The sequence below is a fragment of the Aptenodytes patagonicus genome, chromosome 2, assembly GCF_965638725.1.
Source record: "Aptenodytes patagonicus chromosome 2, bAptPat1.pri.cur, whole genome shotgun sequence".
Taxonomy (NCBI): domain Eukaryota; kingdom Metazoa; phylum Chordata; class Aves; order Sphenisciformes; family Spheniscidae; genus Aptenodytes; species Aptenodytes patagonicus.
In genome coordinates, this window is record NC_134950.1 from 32,893,709 (window position 1) to 32,911,709 (window position 18,001).

General features: G+C 40.5%; 1 protein-coding gene across 4 annotated transcripts in view; it reads left to right on the forward strand.

Moving 5' to 3' along the window:
* Window positions 1-17,726, forward strand: part of TPD52 (tumor protein D52) — a 40,283-nt gene extending 22,557 nt beyond the window's left edge. For 2 of the 4 annotated variants that reach the window (XM_076329508.1, XM_076329505.1), the window contains exons 2-8: window positions 5,686-5,801; window positions 7,480-7,628; window positions 8,518-8,619; window positions 9,640-9,666; window positions 13,571-13,612; window positions 15,024-15,072; window positions 16,192-17,726. In XM_076329508.1, the coding sequence (XP_076185623.1) occupies window positions 5,686-5,801; window positions 7,480-7,628; window positions 8,518-8,619; window positions 9,640-9,666; window positions 13,571-13,612; window positions 15,024-15,072; window positions 16,192-16,308 (602 nt within the window). In that variant the 3' untranslated portion in view covers window positions 16,309-17,726. The remainder of the gene's footprint in view (window positions 1-5,685; window positions 5,802-7,479; window positions 7,629-8,517; window positions 8,620-9,639; window positions 9,667-13,570; window positions 13,613-15,023; window positions 15,073-16,191) is intronic. The other 2 variants (XM_076329506.1, XM_076329507.1) reach the window with 2 other exon arrangements.
* Window positions 17,727-18,001: the final 275 nt, after the last annotated feature.

Genomic DNA, 18,001 nt, shown 5'->3' on the forward strand with positions numbered 1-18,001 from the left:
AAGATTGGAGTAATTGGCCTAGTTTGATTATTAGCTTTTTTTTGGGGGGGAGGTAGGAATTGCATACTCAGTATGACTTCAGAGCTCTGGATAGTCCATCATCTCTTACCTTAGTACAGAAGGCTCTTGCCTTAGTACTGAAAATACCACCAATTAATGAAAATGCCCCCTAAAACCTTTACTTTGTTCCACCTAGCATTTAAAATGCTGTAAATCTTACACCTGCAGATACTAACTGTACTTGTGCTCCCCTGAGGAAGCGGCTGTTGCGTGCTGTGCTGCAGTGGCATCCGTCTAGTGCTTAACCCTACTACTTTCTAGCTGGTGAACTGTTGTACAGAACACCTGCAGCCGTGCCTCCCAACACATCCTAGTCTGGTTTTATCACCTTTCCTTTCCATTCTGTGCTGCCAGGCGTGATCTTCCAGAGTAATTAAAAATATAGAAATCTTAGCCCTCCTTCAGGTGTGACAAAGCAAAGTTACAGAGGTGCTCACTTTTTTTTATGGGCTCATTCTTTAAAATCTTAAAGAAATGTGCATCCCTTGAGGCACCTCTGTGTGAACTAAAACCCCTCTGTGAACTTGATGAGCTAGAGGCCTCTGGGGAACAGTGGTCAGCTTTCACTTCTGCAATTACTACATTTCCCACCTTTTCTAAAGGGGGGGGGGGGAGCAGTCCTTTGTATTTGGTGGTGATGCATCACCATAAGCACCAACCTTTGCTGGGCTTTTTTTCCTTTTTCATTCACTTTGAATGAATATATGATTAGTGTTTGGGAGAAGCCCAAGAACTTTCTCTGCCAAGTTGAAGAAATATGTCTTGCTTCGGCTTTTTCACTGAGATAAATGGGAAGCACTTAAATTTTATTTTTCTTATATATTGCAAAATAAATATCCTCTGTAGCACTGTACATTACTCAAATGTTGGAGTGATCTTATAATCTTGTAACAGCTTGTTCTCCTGAATTCTAACAAGTGCCTTTTTCCTTCAGCTTTGCCAACTGTATAGTGATAGCCAAAATGCTCATTCTGAGTGTCTGACACAGAATATGTTTGTCTAAAGATAAAGCTTTGTGAAGGCCAACCTTCCCTCCCTCCCCCAAAGGCTGCTCATCTGAAATGACCAGTACTTCCTTAAACTGCTAATGTTTGCTGCTAATCTCTGAATTCAGGCCAGAAAGAGGTAGAAACTTCTGGTCAAAATAGAACACGAACTTGGATTGAAACCAACCAAAGCAAACCCCAAACCAGAAAACCTGAGTGTAAATTGAATGACTCTAATGCTTTGCCTACCCCGGCAGAGTAATAGGGATTTAAATGCCGTTTCCCTGAATGTGATCTGTGGAGTCCTAATCAACTAACTTGTTCATGTCTTTATTTGGTTCATTAAGTAGATCTAATAAACTGCTGGGATAAGAAGTTAATCTTAGAAATACAGATACCTAAAAACTGATGTTAAAACTAGGTAAGTTTTCCCAATACTAGATAAGTCTTCCCAATTTTTTTCCCCAATAGAATTTTTACTCTGTTTAAGAGTTTGAGATGTGAAATGCTCAGCTAAGCTCGGTTATAGCAATCGGAGTACTAAACAGCTGAATTTTAAGTCCTTTGCAACTCTAAAGATGCAAGAGAACTAACAAAAGGTAACAAGTTGGAAGCCAATAACAACAGTTCTGCTGGTGAACAGAGAAGACCACAAGTGAGAAATGCTCTCTTAATAACAGATTGAGCTGAAGTATTTCCATCTGTTGGCTGACTGCTATTTCCCTGGTTTCTTGCCTCGCACTCCACAAAAATATCTAAGGTGGGCTGTGCACCTGTTGTTGCAAAGCTTGCTCAAAGCCAGGATCTTACTGTCTGTCAGCCCTAGTTTATGGGGTATATTTGGGTTGTAGCCACACCATTGTGGAGGTCTGTGGGTTATCATCTGTGTAGACAACTGCCTCTTGGACAGGCTGCCCAGCACGGCCTTCCCATAGTACAGATGAACCCTCTGTCCTGCAAGTATTGAAGTGAACTGAGGAATGGGAGCACTGCGAGCAGAGTGGTGAACAGTAACAGGGGATGAGAGGGGAGGTGCCAGAAGAAGGACTGATGGGAAGGTGTTTGCATACTTTAAATGGAGCTAACGAAAAAGTAACAAATGGGAGGGGGGCAGAAGGCAAGGAGAGGAAAGGAAGGCATGGTTAGATGTACAGGGTGAGGTATAGACTACTGAGTAGCAGTGACTTCCTGTCTTCCTAAAAGATCTAGAAATGGGAAGGGAGGAGAGATCATTCCCTTGCTTCTTAGCATTGTGTCTTAAGTTCAATGTAGGCAACAAGCAGCACAAACTCCCTTAAAACACTGGTTTTCCAAAGAGAAGGTACATTCCCAAAACAGAAGCTATTGCTGCGGGAGACAATCCAGCACGTTTTCCTACTGCTGGATTCACTTGATCTATTTTTGGTGACATAATCCAGATGACTCTTCATAACTAGATTGAAGAGACTTTTGGCTGGATGTGCTAATGCTCTTGGAGTCAGCGTGGTCTTTGGTACTTGCAAACTTTCTGAAATGGCTTTTGCAACAGCAAGCTCTGTAGTCCCTGAAGGGCCTGCAGACGGAGAACAAGGTCAGGAGTCGGAGGCCAATGTACTAAGGGTCATAGAGTGTCAGGGGAAAATGCAGTTTAAATTTAGTTTTCCTTCGGTATTGGCATATGTAATTAATAGGATAAATAGCAATTTGATAAAAAGGTATGGTGTTCTTAACCATTTGATGTTAAGAAAAGGAAATACGTTGATGTATAAAACAAAAATTATCTGATTGTAAGACATGAGCCGTAATCCTTTTTTTTTTTTTTTTTTTGGTGCTGTAGTGCTGTGCTTTGGTTCGGGCATTAGACTCGAACTTTTTTCCTGCCCCAGATTTCTGCCAGAAAATAGTGTATAGGGAAACCTGTAGGATCTCCATTATGTTTGTGTAGAAGACAGATGCAAATCTCTGGGGAAAACATGGTATAGATTTCATAAATAAATGCAGAATGGGATTTCAGTTGCTTTCTGTATGCTTCCTTCTCAGTGTACTCTGTGGTAACTTACCATTTACAAATGTTCTGCCCATGTAGCAGTGTGCTTCTAGAGGACAAGTGTTCTGGACACAAATACAGGCAGAAAACATACTGTTTTGGAAAGAATTTGTGGAATTGAGCTTTACCTGAGTTCAGTAACTTGATTAAGAACAAGGCCTCTTCTTAGGCTTGACAGCTGCTAGGAGCATGTTTCATAGAATACCTACAACTAGTTACAGACTTGCAGAATCTTTTTTTCCCCTGACTTTTCAGTTAATTGTGATGTAGCTATTCGACATCAAGCCTCACAACAAAATCATAGTGGTGGTCTCATTGCACATTAATGAGTTTTTGGATTCCCAGACCAAATGGTAGTATGGAGTGCCATCAGAAGCTGCTGAAATGAGGATGGAGTTTTATCTAGTTAATTACTATAGTGACTAGTAAGGGAACATTACTTAATGTCCTCAACTTGACTGAATTATATATATATGTGTATATATACACACATACACACACACTCTCTTACCCTCTCTCCTTAACAAACAAACAATCCTTCTGGTTTTTTTTTCTTCTATTTTAGATTTTTATTTAATTTCTTTTTTACTATCTATAAAGCTATTTTACCTCTTGGATAGAGAATGAGTTCTGGGAATCTACAACCATTCCAGCATGCAGTCTCTCTGCAAACTGGTCTCTTTGCAAATTAGGACAGGATTCCTTAATTCTGGCAAATGGTATGTTTGAGTGTCAGCTACAAAGTGCAAAATGGGAAATCTTTTGCTGGAAAATCTGTTTGTTGCATTAAAAGGTGTTTAAAGTGATCTTACTGCAAGCACTAAGGACTAAGAATAAATGAATCTTTAAAGTGAGTGCATCGTAGCAATACAAATAATATCGTTCTCCTGCCTTTCCCTGAAGCTGTGAAGGCAAAAGTTATAGAATAGAATCACAGAATCATTAAGGTTGGAAAAGACCTCTAAGATCGAGTCCAACCATCTACCCAACACCACCATGCCCACTAAACCATGTCCCTAAGCGCCTCATCTACACGTCTTTTAAATACCTCCAGGGATGGGGACTCAACCACTTCCCTGGGCAGCCTCTTCCAATGTTTAACCACTCTTTCAGTAAAGAAATTTTTCCTCACGTCCAATCTAAACCTCCCCTGGTGCAACTTGAGGCCATTTCCTCTCATCCTATCGCTAGTTACTTGGGAGAAGAGACCGACACCCACCTCGTTACAACCTCCTTTCAGGTAGTTGTAGAGAGCGATGAGGTCTCCCCTCAGCCTCCTTTTCTCCAGGCTGAACAGTCCCAGTTCCCTCAGCCGCTCCTCATAAGACTTGTTCTCCAGACCCTTCACCAGCTTCATTGCCCTTCTCTGGACACGCTCCAGCACCTCAACGTCCTTCTTGTAGTGAGGGGCCCAAAACTGAACACAGTATTCGAGGTGCGGCCTCACCAGGGCCGAGTACAGGGGCACGATCACTTCCCTACTCCTGCTGGCCACACTAGTTCTGATACAGGCCAGGATGCCATTGGCCTTCTTGGCCGCCTGGGCACACTGCCGGCTCATGTTCAGCCGGCTGTCGACCAGCACCCCCAGGTCCTTTTCCTCCAGGCAGCTTTCCAGCCACTCTTCCCCAAGCCTGTAGCGCTGCATGGGGTTGTTGTGGCCAAAGTGCAGGACCCGGCACTTGGCCTTGTTGAACCTCATACAGTTGGCCTGGGCCCATCGATCCAGCCTGTCCAGGTCCCTCTGCAGAGCCTTCCTACCCTCGAGTTGAGGAAGACTGTAGGGATGTTTGGGATTCATACAGAGGAATTTGGCAGAGTTTTGGTTTCTGGATTGGAAGGGGAAGAGGCAGCAGTGTGAGTGGATGCACATCCTCATCAGTCCCTTCTAAGCACTCCACTACTTTGTTTGGAGTGATGGCTTTTTGTTCCTAAGCTCCTTCTCCGGGCTTCTCATCTGTCTTAATGTCCAGGCGCAAAACAGCAGCTTACTTCTAGTTCCACAATATCTGTGACTTTCTAGCCACAGTGGTTCCAGTTCTAGGGACAGAGAGGTTGAGCAGGGTATGGGGGAAGAGTTCGTACTTCCAGTGTAACCCTTTTCTCTGCTGTTGCTGAGCTTGCTTGTTGCTGTGACCACTCCTAGTGTGCTGAGAATAGGCATTTTTTTAATCTGATCCAGAGAGCAGGGAGGGAGGGAGGCTCTGTATTGGTCTTGAGCTCCTCCAGCGCTTCTAGAGTTTCTGTGCCTCTTGAGTGAGAGCAGAGAGCGCATGGACTCCTGGGCAGAGGTTGTATAGGAACCACTGGTTGGGATGTAGCATTCTGCGCCTTGGTTTCTATCATAGTAGTGGGATGCGTTGTTCTCAACATGTTTCCAGTCTCCTATTATAGCAGCAGTAGCAATTACTGAGCTTTAATACAACTTGATAGAACGAAACAGCCAGTAAAATGTCTCTGGTTTCCTGTATGCCACAGGACTCAGGGAGTGTGACTTTGGTGTTCTCTCATCAGTTTTCTTTGTGCACTGGCACAAAAGGGCTGTATATTAACGTTAGCTGCTATCTGGCAGACATGTGATGATCTGACTTTTAATGGTTTATTCACCTCAAGGGCTGCTGAGAAGTGACTCTATACCTGAGGTTGGAGAGGATGCTGCTGCTACAGTTGGTATGGCAGAAACACTCTCAGAAGAAGAACAGGATGAGCTAAGAAAAGAGCTTGTTAAGGTAAATCTCTTGCAAATAGCTCTTAAACTGGTTTTGAGAATGAAAATCTGGGATAATGCTGTCTTTGAACATACAGTTCATGCTTTGCATATTTATTCTGTGAGTGTCTAAAGCCGGGTACGGCACTCCTGTGTATTGCGGGGAGGGAAAGGAAAGGTGTCAAGGAGAAAAGAACAGCCAGTTCTAGCTATTGGGAATTAAGCTAGAAGTGCTGAGTGTACAGATCTTAAACCAAGATGCATAAATGCCTAACCCTTTTTTTCCTCAAGCGAGAAGGGGGTAAATAAGCTGTCAAAGAGAACATGGTTGGAAGCCAAAACCAAGTATTGTCTCAACTGGTGTGGAGTAACTAAAGCTGTTGTTTTCATGAAGGATGCTTCATAGTAATATCCATGTAGACACTGTTTTGCTAATGTCTAACCATGTAACTATTCTTGTCCGTAGTTCATGTAGCAGAAATTTTTTTAAGACTGAGTTGAAGTAGCACTCTTCGAAGGACAGTCAAATATTCAAGCCTGATACATGCATTTCAAAAGTTGTCAAAGTCAAGCTTTATTGAGTTGCTGGTCTTTTTTCTTTTGTAGCTCTATGTGACTTTAGGACCCTAATAAAAGACACTAACTTAAGTGTAAGGTTGGCAAATGAAGGTTAGCTGTGAAATAAGCACATTTAATGCAGTCTTGGTTTTTGTTAGTCCTGAGTATTATTTCATGCCAAACCAATCAGCTGAAGATGGTGAGGGATATCTGGTCCTGCTAGGGTACATCACGCTGGACTTCAGACAGGTATCCAAAACAAAGGTGCATTGAAGATCTTGGCATTTCCTCAAAGGAGCTTAAATGAATGGGCAGCCTTGATACTCTAAAGTAGGGTGGTCCAGTCTGGATGAGGAGGTAGGGTTGGATATATACCTTTGCCTTTGTACATATGGCCTTAGTGCCTCTGTCACATCTGTATTAGCCCACAGAATGGCATCGTAAAACTGTTTGACATCTCTGATTGTGATCTGGTAATGCTTCTGTGGGAGGCTTAAGTGACCATTTGTGTAAAGAAGGAAGTATACAAACAATACAGTTTCCTAGTTGCTGAACAGGTGCTGTGTTTTTGTTGTGGTTTTTTGGTTTGATTTTTTTTTTAAACTGCTCAGTCTGCCACCATTTCCACCCCCTCTCTGGGGAAGGCACTCCTGTGGCTGGATCCAGCCTGCAGTTGCTGGCTTAAGCCACAAAAGAACCTTTCTGTTCAAGCAAGGAGACAAAACTTGTGTATGGATCAGACATGCTCTGAACTTCCTGATACTGGTCATACATTGGTATCTCTTCTGACATGGAAGGAGAATTCAGGCTTGGCGATTGTCCCAGGTTTGACTAATCTTCAAGCTTCACATAGGCTAATGTTGTGTAAAGGTAATGATTCCTAACTATACAGTCTTCTAGTTACCAACTTCCTTGTGCATATTCCAGTAACAGAGCTAGCTGCAGGTAGATTACTTTCTCACTAGCTCTTGTTGTAGACTATGCTGGATTTCCCTTTTAGTGTTTAGAAACAACTATGAGGCAATGTTAAAAACCTGTTAGCCCTCCCGTTACTGATGCCTAGTAGATGTTTTAATAAATACATAGTTAATGGCTGGGTATATCACTTGTTAACTTACCTCTCATCAACTCTGCTGCCACAGGTGGAAGAGGAAATTCAGACGCTCTCACAAGTGCTAGCTGCCAAAGAGAAGCATCTAGCAGAAATCAAGAGAAAGCTGGGAATTAACTCATTACAGGAACTAAGGCAGAACATTACCAAAAGCTGGCAAGATGTTACATCAACCACAGCGTATGTACCAGTTCACGATGATTGTCTCAGCTGTTGAGGTGAAAACTGTGTAGTTCTTGTGTCATGTCTAAACCCTCTGTTCTTGTGAAATGAGATGAGTGTAGATAACGCAAAGTTAAGTTGCACTAAAACTTACCTGGATAAATGGTCATAGATTTCTTTAAAGAATGCCACTATTAGCCATATCATCTCATGCAAAATAAGAATGATTGACCATAATATGGGTGATTCTAATACACTTTTTGTCTGACAGATCTGAGATACCATTACTGAGATACCAAGGTGTCCTAAGTCCAACAGAATACCCTTCTTTTCCAGCCTGAAAAATTGTTGTAAACTGAGCTCATGCAGGAAGAGTGCGAAGTCACAGTTAACATTCTTGCCAAACACAGCTGTTAGCTTAAGGTCTAGAGTGAACTGCCTTCTGCAATTAATGACTACACAGAATGTAAGAGGATGTACCTCAAACTTTTTATGGTGAAGTTTACTGACAAAACCATTCAGTACAAGATTTGAGATGCTTGGCACAAAAAATAGACCTCTGTTCTTTTTCAGTGTGTGTGCATGGTGGTGTTTCCTTGGGGTTTTTTGGTTTTGTTTGGTTGGGGTTTTTTTAAAATTTTTTTTAAAGTCCTACAATAGCAGATAGCATCTGTTCTGCAGGTGGGGTAGTAGGTGCATGTTGGTGAACCTGATGGGAAGTCTGAGGTGGCAGAGATGCTGTAGCCAGAAGGGACTGCAGTGGGTCAAAATAATCTCTTTAGGTAGCTTGTTCATTTGACCCCAAAGTTGAAGTATATCTCTGGGTTTGATACAAATTTACATACACGAAAAGGTTCCTTATGTGTTCTATTAAAATAACTACAGACTTAATTTTGTTTGAACACAGATACAAGAAAACATCAGAAACCCTGTCTCAGGCTGGACAGAAGGCTTCTGCTGCTTTTTCATCTGTTGGTTCAGTCATAACCAAGAAGTTTGAAGATGTCAGGTAGGTTTCTTTAGCTTTTCCCAAGTAGTTGCATTTTTGATTTAAGCAGGTAATCACTGAAAGAAATTTATGCTGTTAACGTACCTAGCACTTCTAAAAGTTAATGTGTCAAGAACCCTCAGCATCTGTTTTAGGAGAGCTGAGCGACTTGCTGCAAAATCTGCTTGTATGTCCTCACTAATGCAGAAGAGTTCTGTGGTGTGTATTTTATATATGCAAGAGAAGTAATGTATGCTATTACCTCCACTGCTGCTCTTATTTTTCTGGTAGGATTGCAGGTGGCAGTGTCTCTGCCTGCCTCTGTGTGATGCACATAGCATCGTCATTTCTGTTCTCTGACTTTCTCAGCTTGTGGAATACTACATTTAAACAACTAATGTCTTTAACTGTTTGTGGTTTGGTTTGGTAGTTGGGTTTTTTGCGGTTTTTTTTTTTTTTTGTCTTGTGTGTGGACTCCTTTCAGGTGTGTTTTATTTCTTTGTAAGCTGTTCTACCTCATAGCAGTGGCTTGATTTTATTACCTTTTTAATAGCCTATTGGCACTTTTTAATTCTTAAATATTGGCATACAACATACTTTGACTTTGTGTCAAATGACACAGACCTTCATGCAAATTAGGTAAGTTTGGTGGTCATTTTTAGCGCTATTGTGAGCTGCATGCAAAACTCTTCCTGGATGCAATCCAGTCATATGCTTAGCTTACAATTCTTTGATTATATAATTTTTACTAGTGGAATATATACAACTATTCATCTCTGCTTGTAATCTGTTGTGAATAATGGATCAAACTTATTTTTCAATTATTGGACAAACAAAAATTCATACATTCTAACAGAATATTGCTGCCTTGGAAAGCAGTGTAATAAAATCAGCCCTCTGTTTTAAAGTGCTGCCATTAACCTCTTTCTTGCTTTTTGAAGTCTAGTGAGAAAACACTTTGAGGTGCAGCAGTTACATATTTTTCTTCAGATTTATCAGAACTTCCTTTCTCTCTTTAATGCTTACTCTGGCATTGTGCAGACTACAGGCATTTTCACATTCCTTTAGGTAAGGTGGGCACAAGAATTGTTTCTGAAACTAAGCATGTAGTCAGACTGTCTCCATTAAAATCTTTAAATAAGTTTTGTCTGTAGAAGGTATTTTTTTTTTTCTCCAGTGTTAGTTAATGTAAAACTGAAGCTCTTTTAATGTCAGGGAAGATGTTTCTTCATGTTCACCTGGTAACTATCCCAGAACATTAACTCTTCAGAATACATAATAATCAATTAATCTCTCTTCCTTGTAAGAAAGGAATCTGTTAAAATGATTCTGCAAGTTTTTTTTGTAAAGAGACAGAATATGGTTTTGAGGTCAATGGCATGCAGAATTTCTCCTTCTCTTTGTCTGTACAGTGTTTGTGCCTTGACAGAGTAGAAATTTCCCCTTTTTTGTGTCTATTACAATGGCTGTTTAGCATTGTGACTCTAATCAAATCACTAGAGTCTAAATGTAAAATAGTTTATGCATTCTCTGTTCATCGTTTGTCCGGTGAAACAGTCCTTGTCTTTGAGTTGATTACTTTAGCAGCTCCAGACACTGAGTATTGCAGTTATCGTGTCTGCATTGCTTTTTATCTGCCTAGTCTAAGCAAATACTCAATGTTAAGTTTTCAGTTGTTAAAATTCCTGTGTAGCAACTTCTGTCTGTTGCCTCTCATCCCATCTATGCACACCTCTGAGTCTGGCTTCATCTTTTCTGTACTCTCCCAATAAGTAGCTAAAGACAGCAGTAGGATCTCTATAAAGTTGTAGGGATCTGGCTCCTAGAATACTAACTAGGAGCTATAGCCTCAGGGGCAGTGCCTGGGAGGAGATGGGCAGCGGCACAGCACGCTATCAGAACTCAGATTCTGAAGTGAGCTCAGTTTGCTCAACTATAAGAATAGCAAGCCTGTCTGAAATACCTCCCCTTTAGCCTCAGTGAGACAAAGGAAGCCTGGAAGATGTCTCTATACCTTTTGGATGCAGAGCTCTGCTACTCACTTAACAGGGTTCACCTTTCTTCCTTAAGGCTATCGTGTTCCCTTACTAGTATTAGACTATTGCATTTGACAAAGACAAGCACAGACTCATAGCTCTCTTCTGGCTTCAGGAATTTAGTACCTTAGAAGAAGAGTGTGCTAATTACTCAAGTTAGTGGCTACGTGGGTCTTGAGTACTCTCTATCAGGAACTGGGCCACTGGGAGGGAATGTAACAGGGCCAGAGGAGTCCACACTGTTGGTGTGCTTCTCAGGGAGAATCACGGCAATGGAAATTCAAGGTATAGTTACAAATTCAGGAGCAGCTGGGTTTAAAAAAAAAAAAGTGGGAAGAATTAGTGCTGTTCAATATCTTAGTTGCACTTAAACAGAAGATTAAAAACCTTTTGAGTTTTTTGCTTTCATGAGGACTAAGTTCATCAGGGATTCAACCAGTGAATTCAGGTCCCAGGGTTATGTGACTACTCAAGTGGTGTCTACTTTTAAGACTGCACAAGTCTGAACTTTAGAAAGTTTTAGATGCCCAAGTTCTTTCCTGGAAATGAGAATTGATGGGCCTGATACTTACTTGAACAAATAATGAATATGCATTGCTTTGCTTTTCTTGTACTGTTTTTGCTTAGGGACTTCTCAGCTGTAATGGCATGATTTCTTCTGTGTTGGACTATTTCCACATGTTCCATGCAGCAAACATCACATGCAGGTCTTCATTCTTGCACTGCAAAGTGATTTTGGAGGGAGTTATGAATGGGAGTAAGGCAGCTGGTGGAGCTGTAAACTTGGAAAGTACTGAAATAGAAAGGAAGAGAGAGGACTGGTAGTGCGAAGTCAGTGCATCATTGCTTCCTTTTCGTGTTTGTTTCTTCTGCTTTTTGTTATTCTGAAAATGAATTCTGTTCCTTCTTAGGTTTCTCTTAATACCTTTATTCTCCTTTATAAGAACCTCTTGAACTTTTGATGAGCTAGCCATCCTTGTGTAGGCGACATCAGTATTATGTGCAAAACAGCAGTAGTACCAGGATGTAGCTCTGGGCAAACTTCCTGAGCAATCATGATTTTGCACTTAGCTCCTCTTCCACTGCATCCATATTATGGAGCAGAAGTCCTCATCTTTGCCCTGTTCTGAGATTGCGGAATAACTTTCTTTGCTTGCTTTGGAAATCTGATATGATCATGGACTCATGGATCATCATATATCAGCAGGAAACCTAACTATTAACAAAAGCAAATAACTAGTGCTTATGCACTCTTAAGCCCAAGTTTTCCAGGCAGGGACTCTGGCATACCTCCTTGTGCATTTTCGAAATGTGAGGCAATGTAGTAGCTATAAAAATAATCGTGTAAAGGATAAGAAAGCTTTTAATGCAGTACAAAATACATGGAAAGCTGGAGAGCAACTTATTGTGCCTTTTTTGGTTTTATTTTTTTTTTAAAGGTAGGGTTTGCTTGTGAGCATTGTAAAAAGGGCTTCTCTTCTTCAAACTTGATGGCCTAGTTAAGTGAGTGCTTTGATGTGGCATTCTGTAATTTGTGAAAAGAAATACAAGTTCTCTTCTTTGTAAAGCTTTTCAAGGCTTAATCGTGCTTCTTTGCAGTACTTGAAGAACAGGTGATTTGATGTTAAAAAAAAATTAACTGCACTTATCTAATCCAGTTCTCTTGCAAACCAGATCATTCTGTGATAAAACTATACACCATCTTATGGTGACGTTTTACAAAATGGATACTGAGTATATGTAAGTGTATTGTACAACAGCAAGTAAATCCTTCAGGAATATACGAATAGTTTCTTCCATTAAATGACCTCTATGAGATTAAACTAAACTTCCCTAGACACTTGTTAAAAGATCTGCAATGCACCATAGGTTGTTGCTTTTCAGTGTGAGCAGGTCTACAGATTGTAAATATACATGGGGAAAAGAAGGTAACTTTCACCCTCTTTAGCCTTAAACTTCTTGCAGAGAGGTACTTCTTGCAGCGTGAGGGGAAGTGGCTGAGCACGACTGGACAAAGAGAACTAGTTAGTATCAGCCTAGTTCTGTACTAAAACTTGGCAGATAGCAAGACCAGAACTTGTAGTAATCCACATCACAGAACGAGGAATATAAATTACATTCCAGAAGACAATCAGCTTCTGTGTGCTCTGGAAAAGCTTGTGGAAGCCAAACCATCTGTGAAGATGAAACACAGCAGAAATGGGGTTGGGGAAAGGGATGAAACATGGCCACACATTATTGATGTGTGTCAGGACAGCATCATTTGGGAGCTGCTTAACCTATATCCAGTCACCTTCTAGGAGTAGGTGTGTGTTGTTACTAAACAGTAACTGTATAGCGACACTGGCAGGTTACAGAAATCCTCCATGAATTTTGGAACAGGGTTTAGTCTAGGACTTTCTCCCTGCCCCCAGCATAAACCTGACCTTGAATATAGATTGATGTGACTGCTCTCGCTAGATAACCTATATTGACGAGTGGATAATATGTATTGATGAGTATGGAAATCTTACACTGAATTGAAATGGAAGCCTTCTGAATGTAGGAATAATTTTTTCAGTAGGAAGATTAATTGATTGATAAGACTTGAGTGTTCGCTTTCTACTTGATATCGTCAAAACTGTAAATGCAGCATGTCTCTCATTGCTTGAGAAACTTAACGAGTAGACAGCCTGTTGCAGCTAAGCAGAATATGTATGAACAAGCATGGCACTTGAATCTTTCCAAAAGGAAAAAAGTTGTTGCAGCTTTTGCTCTGTTGTGTGTATGTGCATGGCTAAGCAATTTAAAAAAGCAAAACCAAGCAGTTACTATATAAGACTGTTTGGCTATTTACCAAAGATCGTATCCAGAAGTCAGCTCTCTAAGCCCATTTCTTCTCAGTCTATCATTTAAACTAACTTCTTGCTTTCTTTTTTCTTAATGCTGGCATTTAGTATACGCTCCTTACAACATTCAATTAGCATGCCTATTATGAGGTAATGTATGCATAATCCAGCTGTTGGGTTTATTTATTTTCATGTGTGGAATCAAGTCAAATTGAACTTAAGTCAACTAACATAGATTGAAAACAAAACTAAAAACCCCACCCAATTTTGTAATGGATTTCCTGTACTAAAATATAGGATAAACTTTGTTTTATTCTGCTTAATGGTGGTGGTTATCGCACATCTAGAATGTGACCAAGTGCACTTTCCTGCTGTTTGGACAACCATAACAACTTTTCCCTGCCTGTTAGAAATGTAATGCTACTAAATGATTCCAAGTTTAAAAGGCAATAGCTTGGCATCTGTTTTAGAACAATGAAAGTGTGTAAAAAATACTGTGGTTTCACAAAAAGTCTCTTGCTGACTTGGAGTGCTTGCCTTTTTCTCCCCTTGCTCCATCTCCTGAGCAAGGAGATGTGTCCCTCCATCTCCTGAGAGAGTCTGGTTTGGTATATATATGTCACTGTGTGCTTTCCCAAATGAAAGAGTGCTGCTAAGTGTGGGTGACCTACACAATTACCAAGCAAAGGGGGAAGGGAAGTTTAACACCTCTTTTGGAAAAAAAACCTCCTGTCTTTCATTTTTATATAGTAATTTTTTTTGAGTCTGCTACGAATCCTTAGTCCTGGTCCACTGAAGGCAAGCTTTTTCCATCCTGCATAAAGGCAGAAAAGGTGTACAAGCTATTGCACAAATTTGCAAATGGCACTGACAACTAGTCGGAGCATTAAAGCCACTCTTCTGACCCTAATAAATAATATACTGGCCCTCAGCATTGAAAATCCCAAGCTGTCCTGCTCTTCATATGCAGAACTTATCATTTGTAATCACAGCTGTCTCCAGCACTTAAAAGGCAAGGGGGAGTCTCCTTTGAATTTAACATGTAAGCAGAAAATGCCACTGCGAACCATGTTTTGTTAATTGAACACGTAGCCTATTAAATTAAACCAGTTTTCCTATAGCAAGTGAAAAAACTCTGATGACAAGCTTTCTTCAGCAATAATGTACTAGGCTAACCAGAAATGATGACTAAGCTTTTCTGAACAAATCCTTTAAGCCAGAAACCTGTTTGAAATCATTGGGAATAATAACCTAAACCTAAAATACTTGCTAGTTCTCCCTTCCATGTTGTGATGAAAGATCTTATCGCTGAGCCTGGCAATGCTTAGTTGCCAAAGATACAAATGAACTGCAACTTGAGTGTGTTTGAATTTTAGTTTTGTAGTACTTGGGGAGATCCAGATCTAAACTATTTTCAGGCTACCCTTAAAACAAGGAAAGAGCCCCAAACAAACAAAACTCATGTTGACATTGGAAAAAGCAACTGTCTGCTTGTTTTCTGATATTTATAGACTAACCAGATAGGTTTTTAATTCTGTGGTTCCTTGTTTTATTTTCCTAGAAATTCTCCTACTTTCAAATCCTTTGAGGAAAAAGTTGAAAACTTAAAGGTAAGCATTACTAAAACGCCTTGGTGATTGTGGAGCTGTGGATGCAGAGAAAAGACTAAGTGGTCTCTGGGTAGCCTGTTTTTTAGTTTTCGATAAACTGTTGAAGGTGCTTAGATGACATCTTTTTAAGTACTGTGGAAATGGTTTCTTTGCCTAATGGTTTGAGAATAAAAAATGGGCTTCCTGCACCTCTTACAGGAGGATGCCTTTAACTAGAAGGACTAATAGCTAGCTAACCTGCACAAACAGCTAGTATAACATACCTGGTATTAGGTATCCAAAATGCTCTAGGCTTTTATTTCCATGCCTTCCTAAGGACTAGTTTCTTACACAGGAGCATAGCTTGGGATGTTTCTCTTATTTCTGGCATAAAATATGCTAGGTCTTTGTCCCTTAATTTAAATTTACTCACAAAAGCCTCAAGTGCTAGAAACAACCATTAATAGCTTCTCCAGGTAAAAAATCACTTTATAAATAACGAATACATGTAACTGGAACCAGATTTGACTGTTCTCGTGGGCACACTGGGTTGGATGAGAAGCATGCAAAAGTGATAGCATGGGGAACTAGGCATTCCCTTGCAAACTAACTGGCGTTAACACTCCTGCCCTCCCACAGGGTATGTACTGTAGAGGGAAATGAAAAGGCAAACACATTACCTGGAGAAAGTAAGATAGTTGCTATGCTCCACTGAAGATCTCCAGAACTGCTGCTGAGACTGAAAACTGTTCAAGGTTCTTTCTTGAGCAATACAGAAGCGAGTTTTAACTCTGAATCTGTCAAAGCTTAAGTGGCTTGAAAGGCTGCAGACCTGTATCCATTTTTACCTGAGGGTGTGTCAACCTTCAGACTCCCTGGAATCGGGGCTGCTGCATGCTTTGTGTATCTCAAAGTCAAAGGGAGACTGCTATGTTAATCTGCTGCTGGTGATTGTTTTCTGCATGACACTTAACGACTTGTCTTTGGAGTATTGTAGAGGTAGCTCAGCCCTGGAAAAGCTGCTCTGCTGAAAAGAGATATTAACCTTTTTCATGCAGAGGTACTGCGTTTTATCCAGTTAACCATGTTTGGCATGCAAAATAACTGCAATTTTATGTTGAGGTTCTGTCTGTGTTCTAGTCTAAAGTTGGAGGAAGCAAACCTGCCGGGGGAGACTTCGGAGAAGTTCTCAACTCTGCTGCCAATGCCAGTGCCACAGAAACTATTGCAGAACAGACACAGGAGGAGACCCACTGAGATTCCTGCCTCTGTCCTGCTACCCACTGCCAGATGCTGCAAGCAAAAACTAAGCACACTTGTAACATTCTTTGCGCTCTTTCCACCAGATGTGCTTTTATTTAGCACGTAGTTGTTTTACCAGATTAACTGATACCAAGCTTGTTTGTGGGTTCAAAATATTTTTGAAACTAAAATACATTGATTGGGGTTTTGTGTGGGTAGGGGAATTTTTATGCCTTTCAAGCATTTAAAGGACTTATCTGTAATTTGAAGGCAACCTTTAAAATATAGCAATGAAAAAAAACCCTCTTTTGAGAAATTAATTATACTGTACATATACTGTGGATACATAATTTCTTTTGAATCTGTAACTACCGCTTAACTTAATCATTATGAATCCACTGCTGCTGCCAAACTGAAGCTTGTTACTTCACTCCCTTGTGATTATTTCGGTTAAGTGTTGCCTGCACGGGACAGACTAGGAGGATCACTCCCAGCTAAAGAAAGGACTTCTGCTTCAACAGGCTTTAAACAAGTTATTCATAGCAGGATTACACATGGGTAGGAACGTACTGTCTTACGAGTGTGTTCCTCATACAACAGAGGCGGATAGGGTAATACATAACATTGAAAACTTACTGATTTTTGTGGATTATCCACCTAGGAAACTTCTGACCATCGCAAATGGAAGCAAAATGCTTAGTAGTGCTGGTTTGGTTCAGTTACAGTGACATTTTCAGTCTTGTTTTTTGTACATTATGTTAATGTGGTAAGATACACCCTTCTGAACTTTTGATCAGTCGTGAATAGATTAATCTTAATTCACACATGGTGGTGTCACATTTACACTAACAAAGCATGGACTGTAAGAATAAGCCTGAGCACAAAAGTGGTTCTTTTTTGGGCATCAAGAGAATTGCTGTCAAATGCTAACGTTGTTTCCCTTGTAGGCTGACCATCAAAGACGTCTGCTACACTGTCTTATTTTTCTTATGTGTTAAAGGCTTGTACCACTCGCAGCCCTATTCCTGTTTAAGATCCCAGAAGTCTATTTCGAGAGGTGCACAGTGTCATACTGCAGCACAGCTCTTACAAGATGTTCTCCTACGTGTTGCTTTATCTGATGTACTCTTCAAATTTCTCATATTTTGTATGTTTCTGGCACATGGTGTCATATGGTTAGAACTTTTGGCAAGTATTTTATCACTGTGCTTAGAACTGGAAACAAGTTTTGAAACATTTGTGTGAAATCCATGAAACTTCAACCACTACAGGTGTTTGGAGGAAAAAAAAAGTTGGCTCCTAACAACCTTGTTAGCATGTCCAATGTAGTATATATGCTTAATTACATGTGAGAAGCTTAATAAAAATCTGTATGTGAGGAATGTATTGTCCCAGGAATATGGAGGATTGTATAAATAAGTAAGAAATTTTTATTTCTAATTGAAACACTTCTTTAAATTCGGTTTCAAAGTAGTGCCGATACCTTCTACTGTACTAGGAGGAATCTGCACCGATGAGCTTGGCACTTCTAGAGAAGGCTAGGCCCAGGCTGACTTCTAGTGGCTTACATAAAATTACTGTCCCGATTACATTGGGAAGTTTAGAAAATGGGTTGAGAGATACTCTCAGCCTCTGACAGCTACACCGTAACAAAGGAATGGGGATTGGAATGACACGGCAAGGGTGGCACTCTTCCTCTATAGGGTCA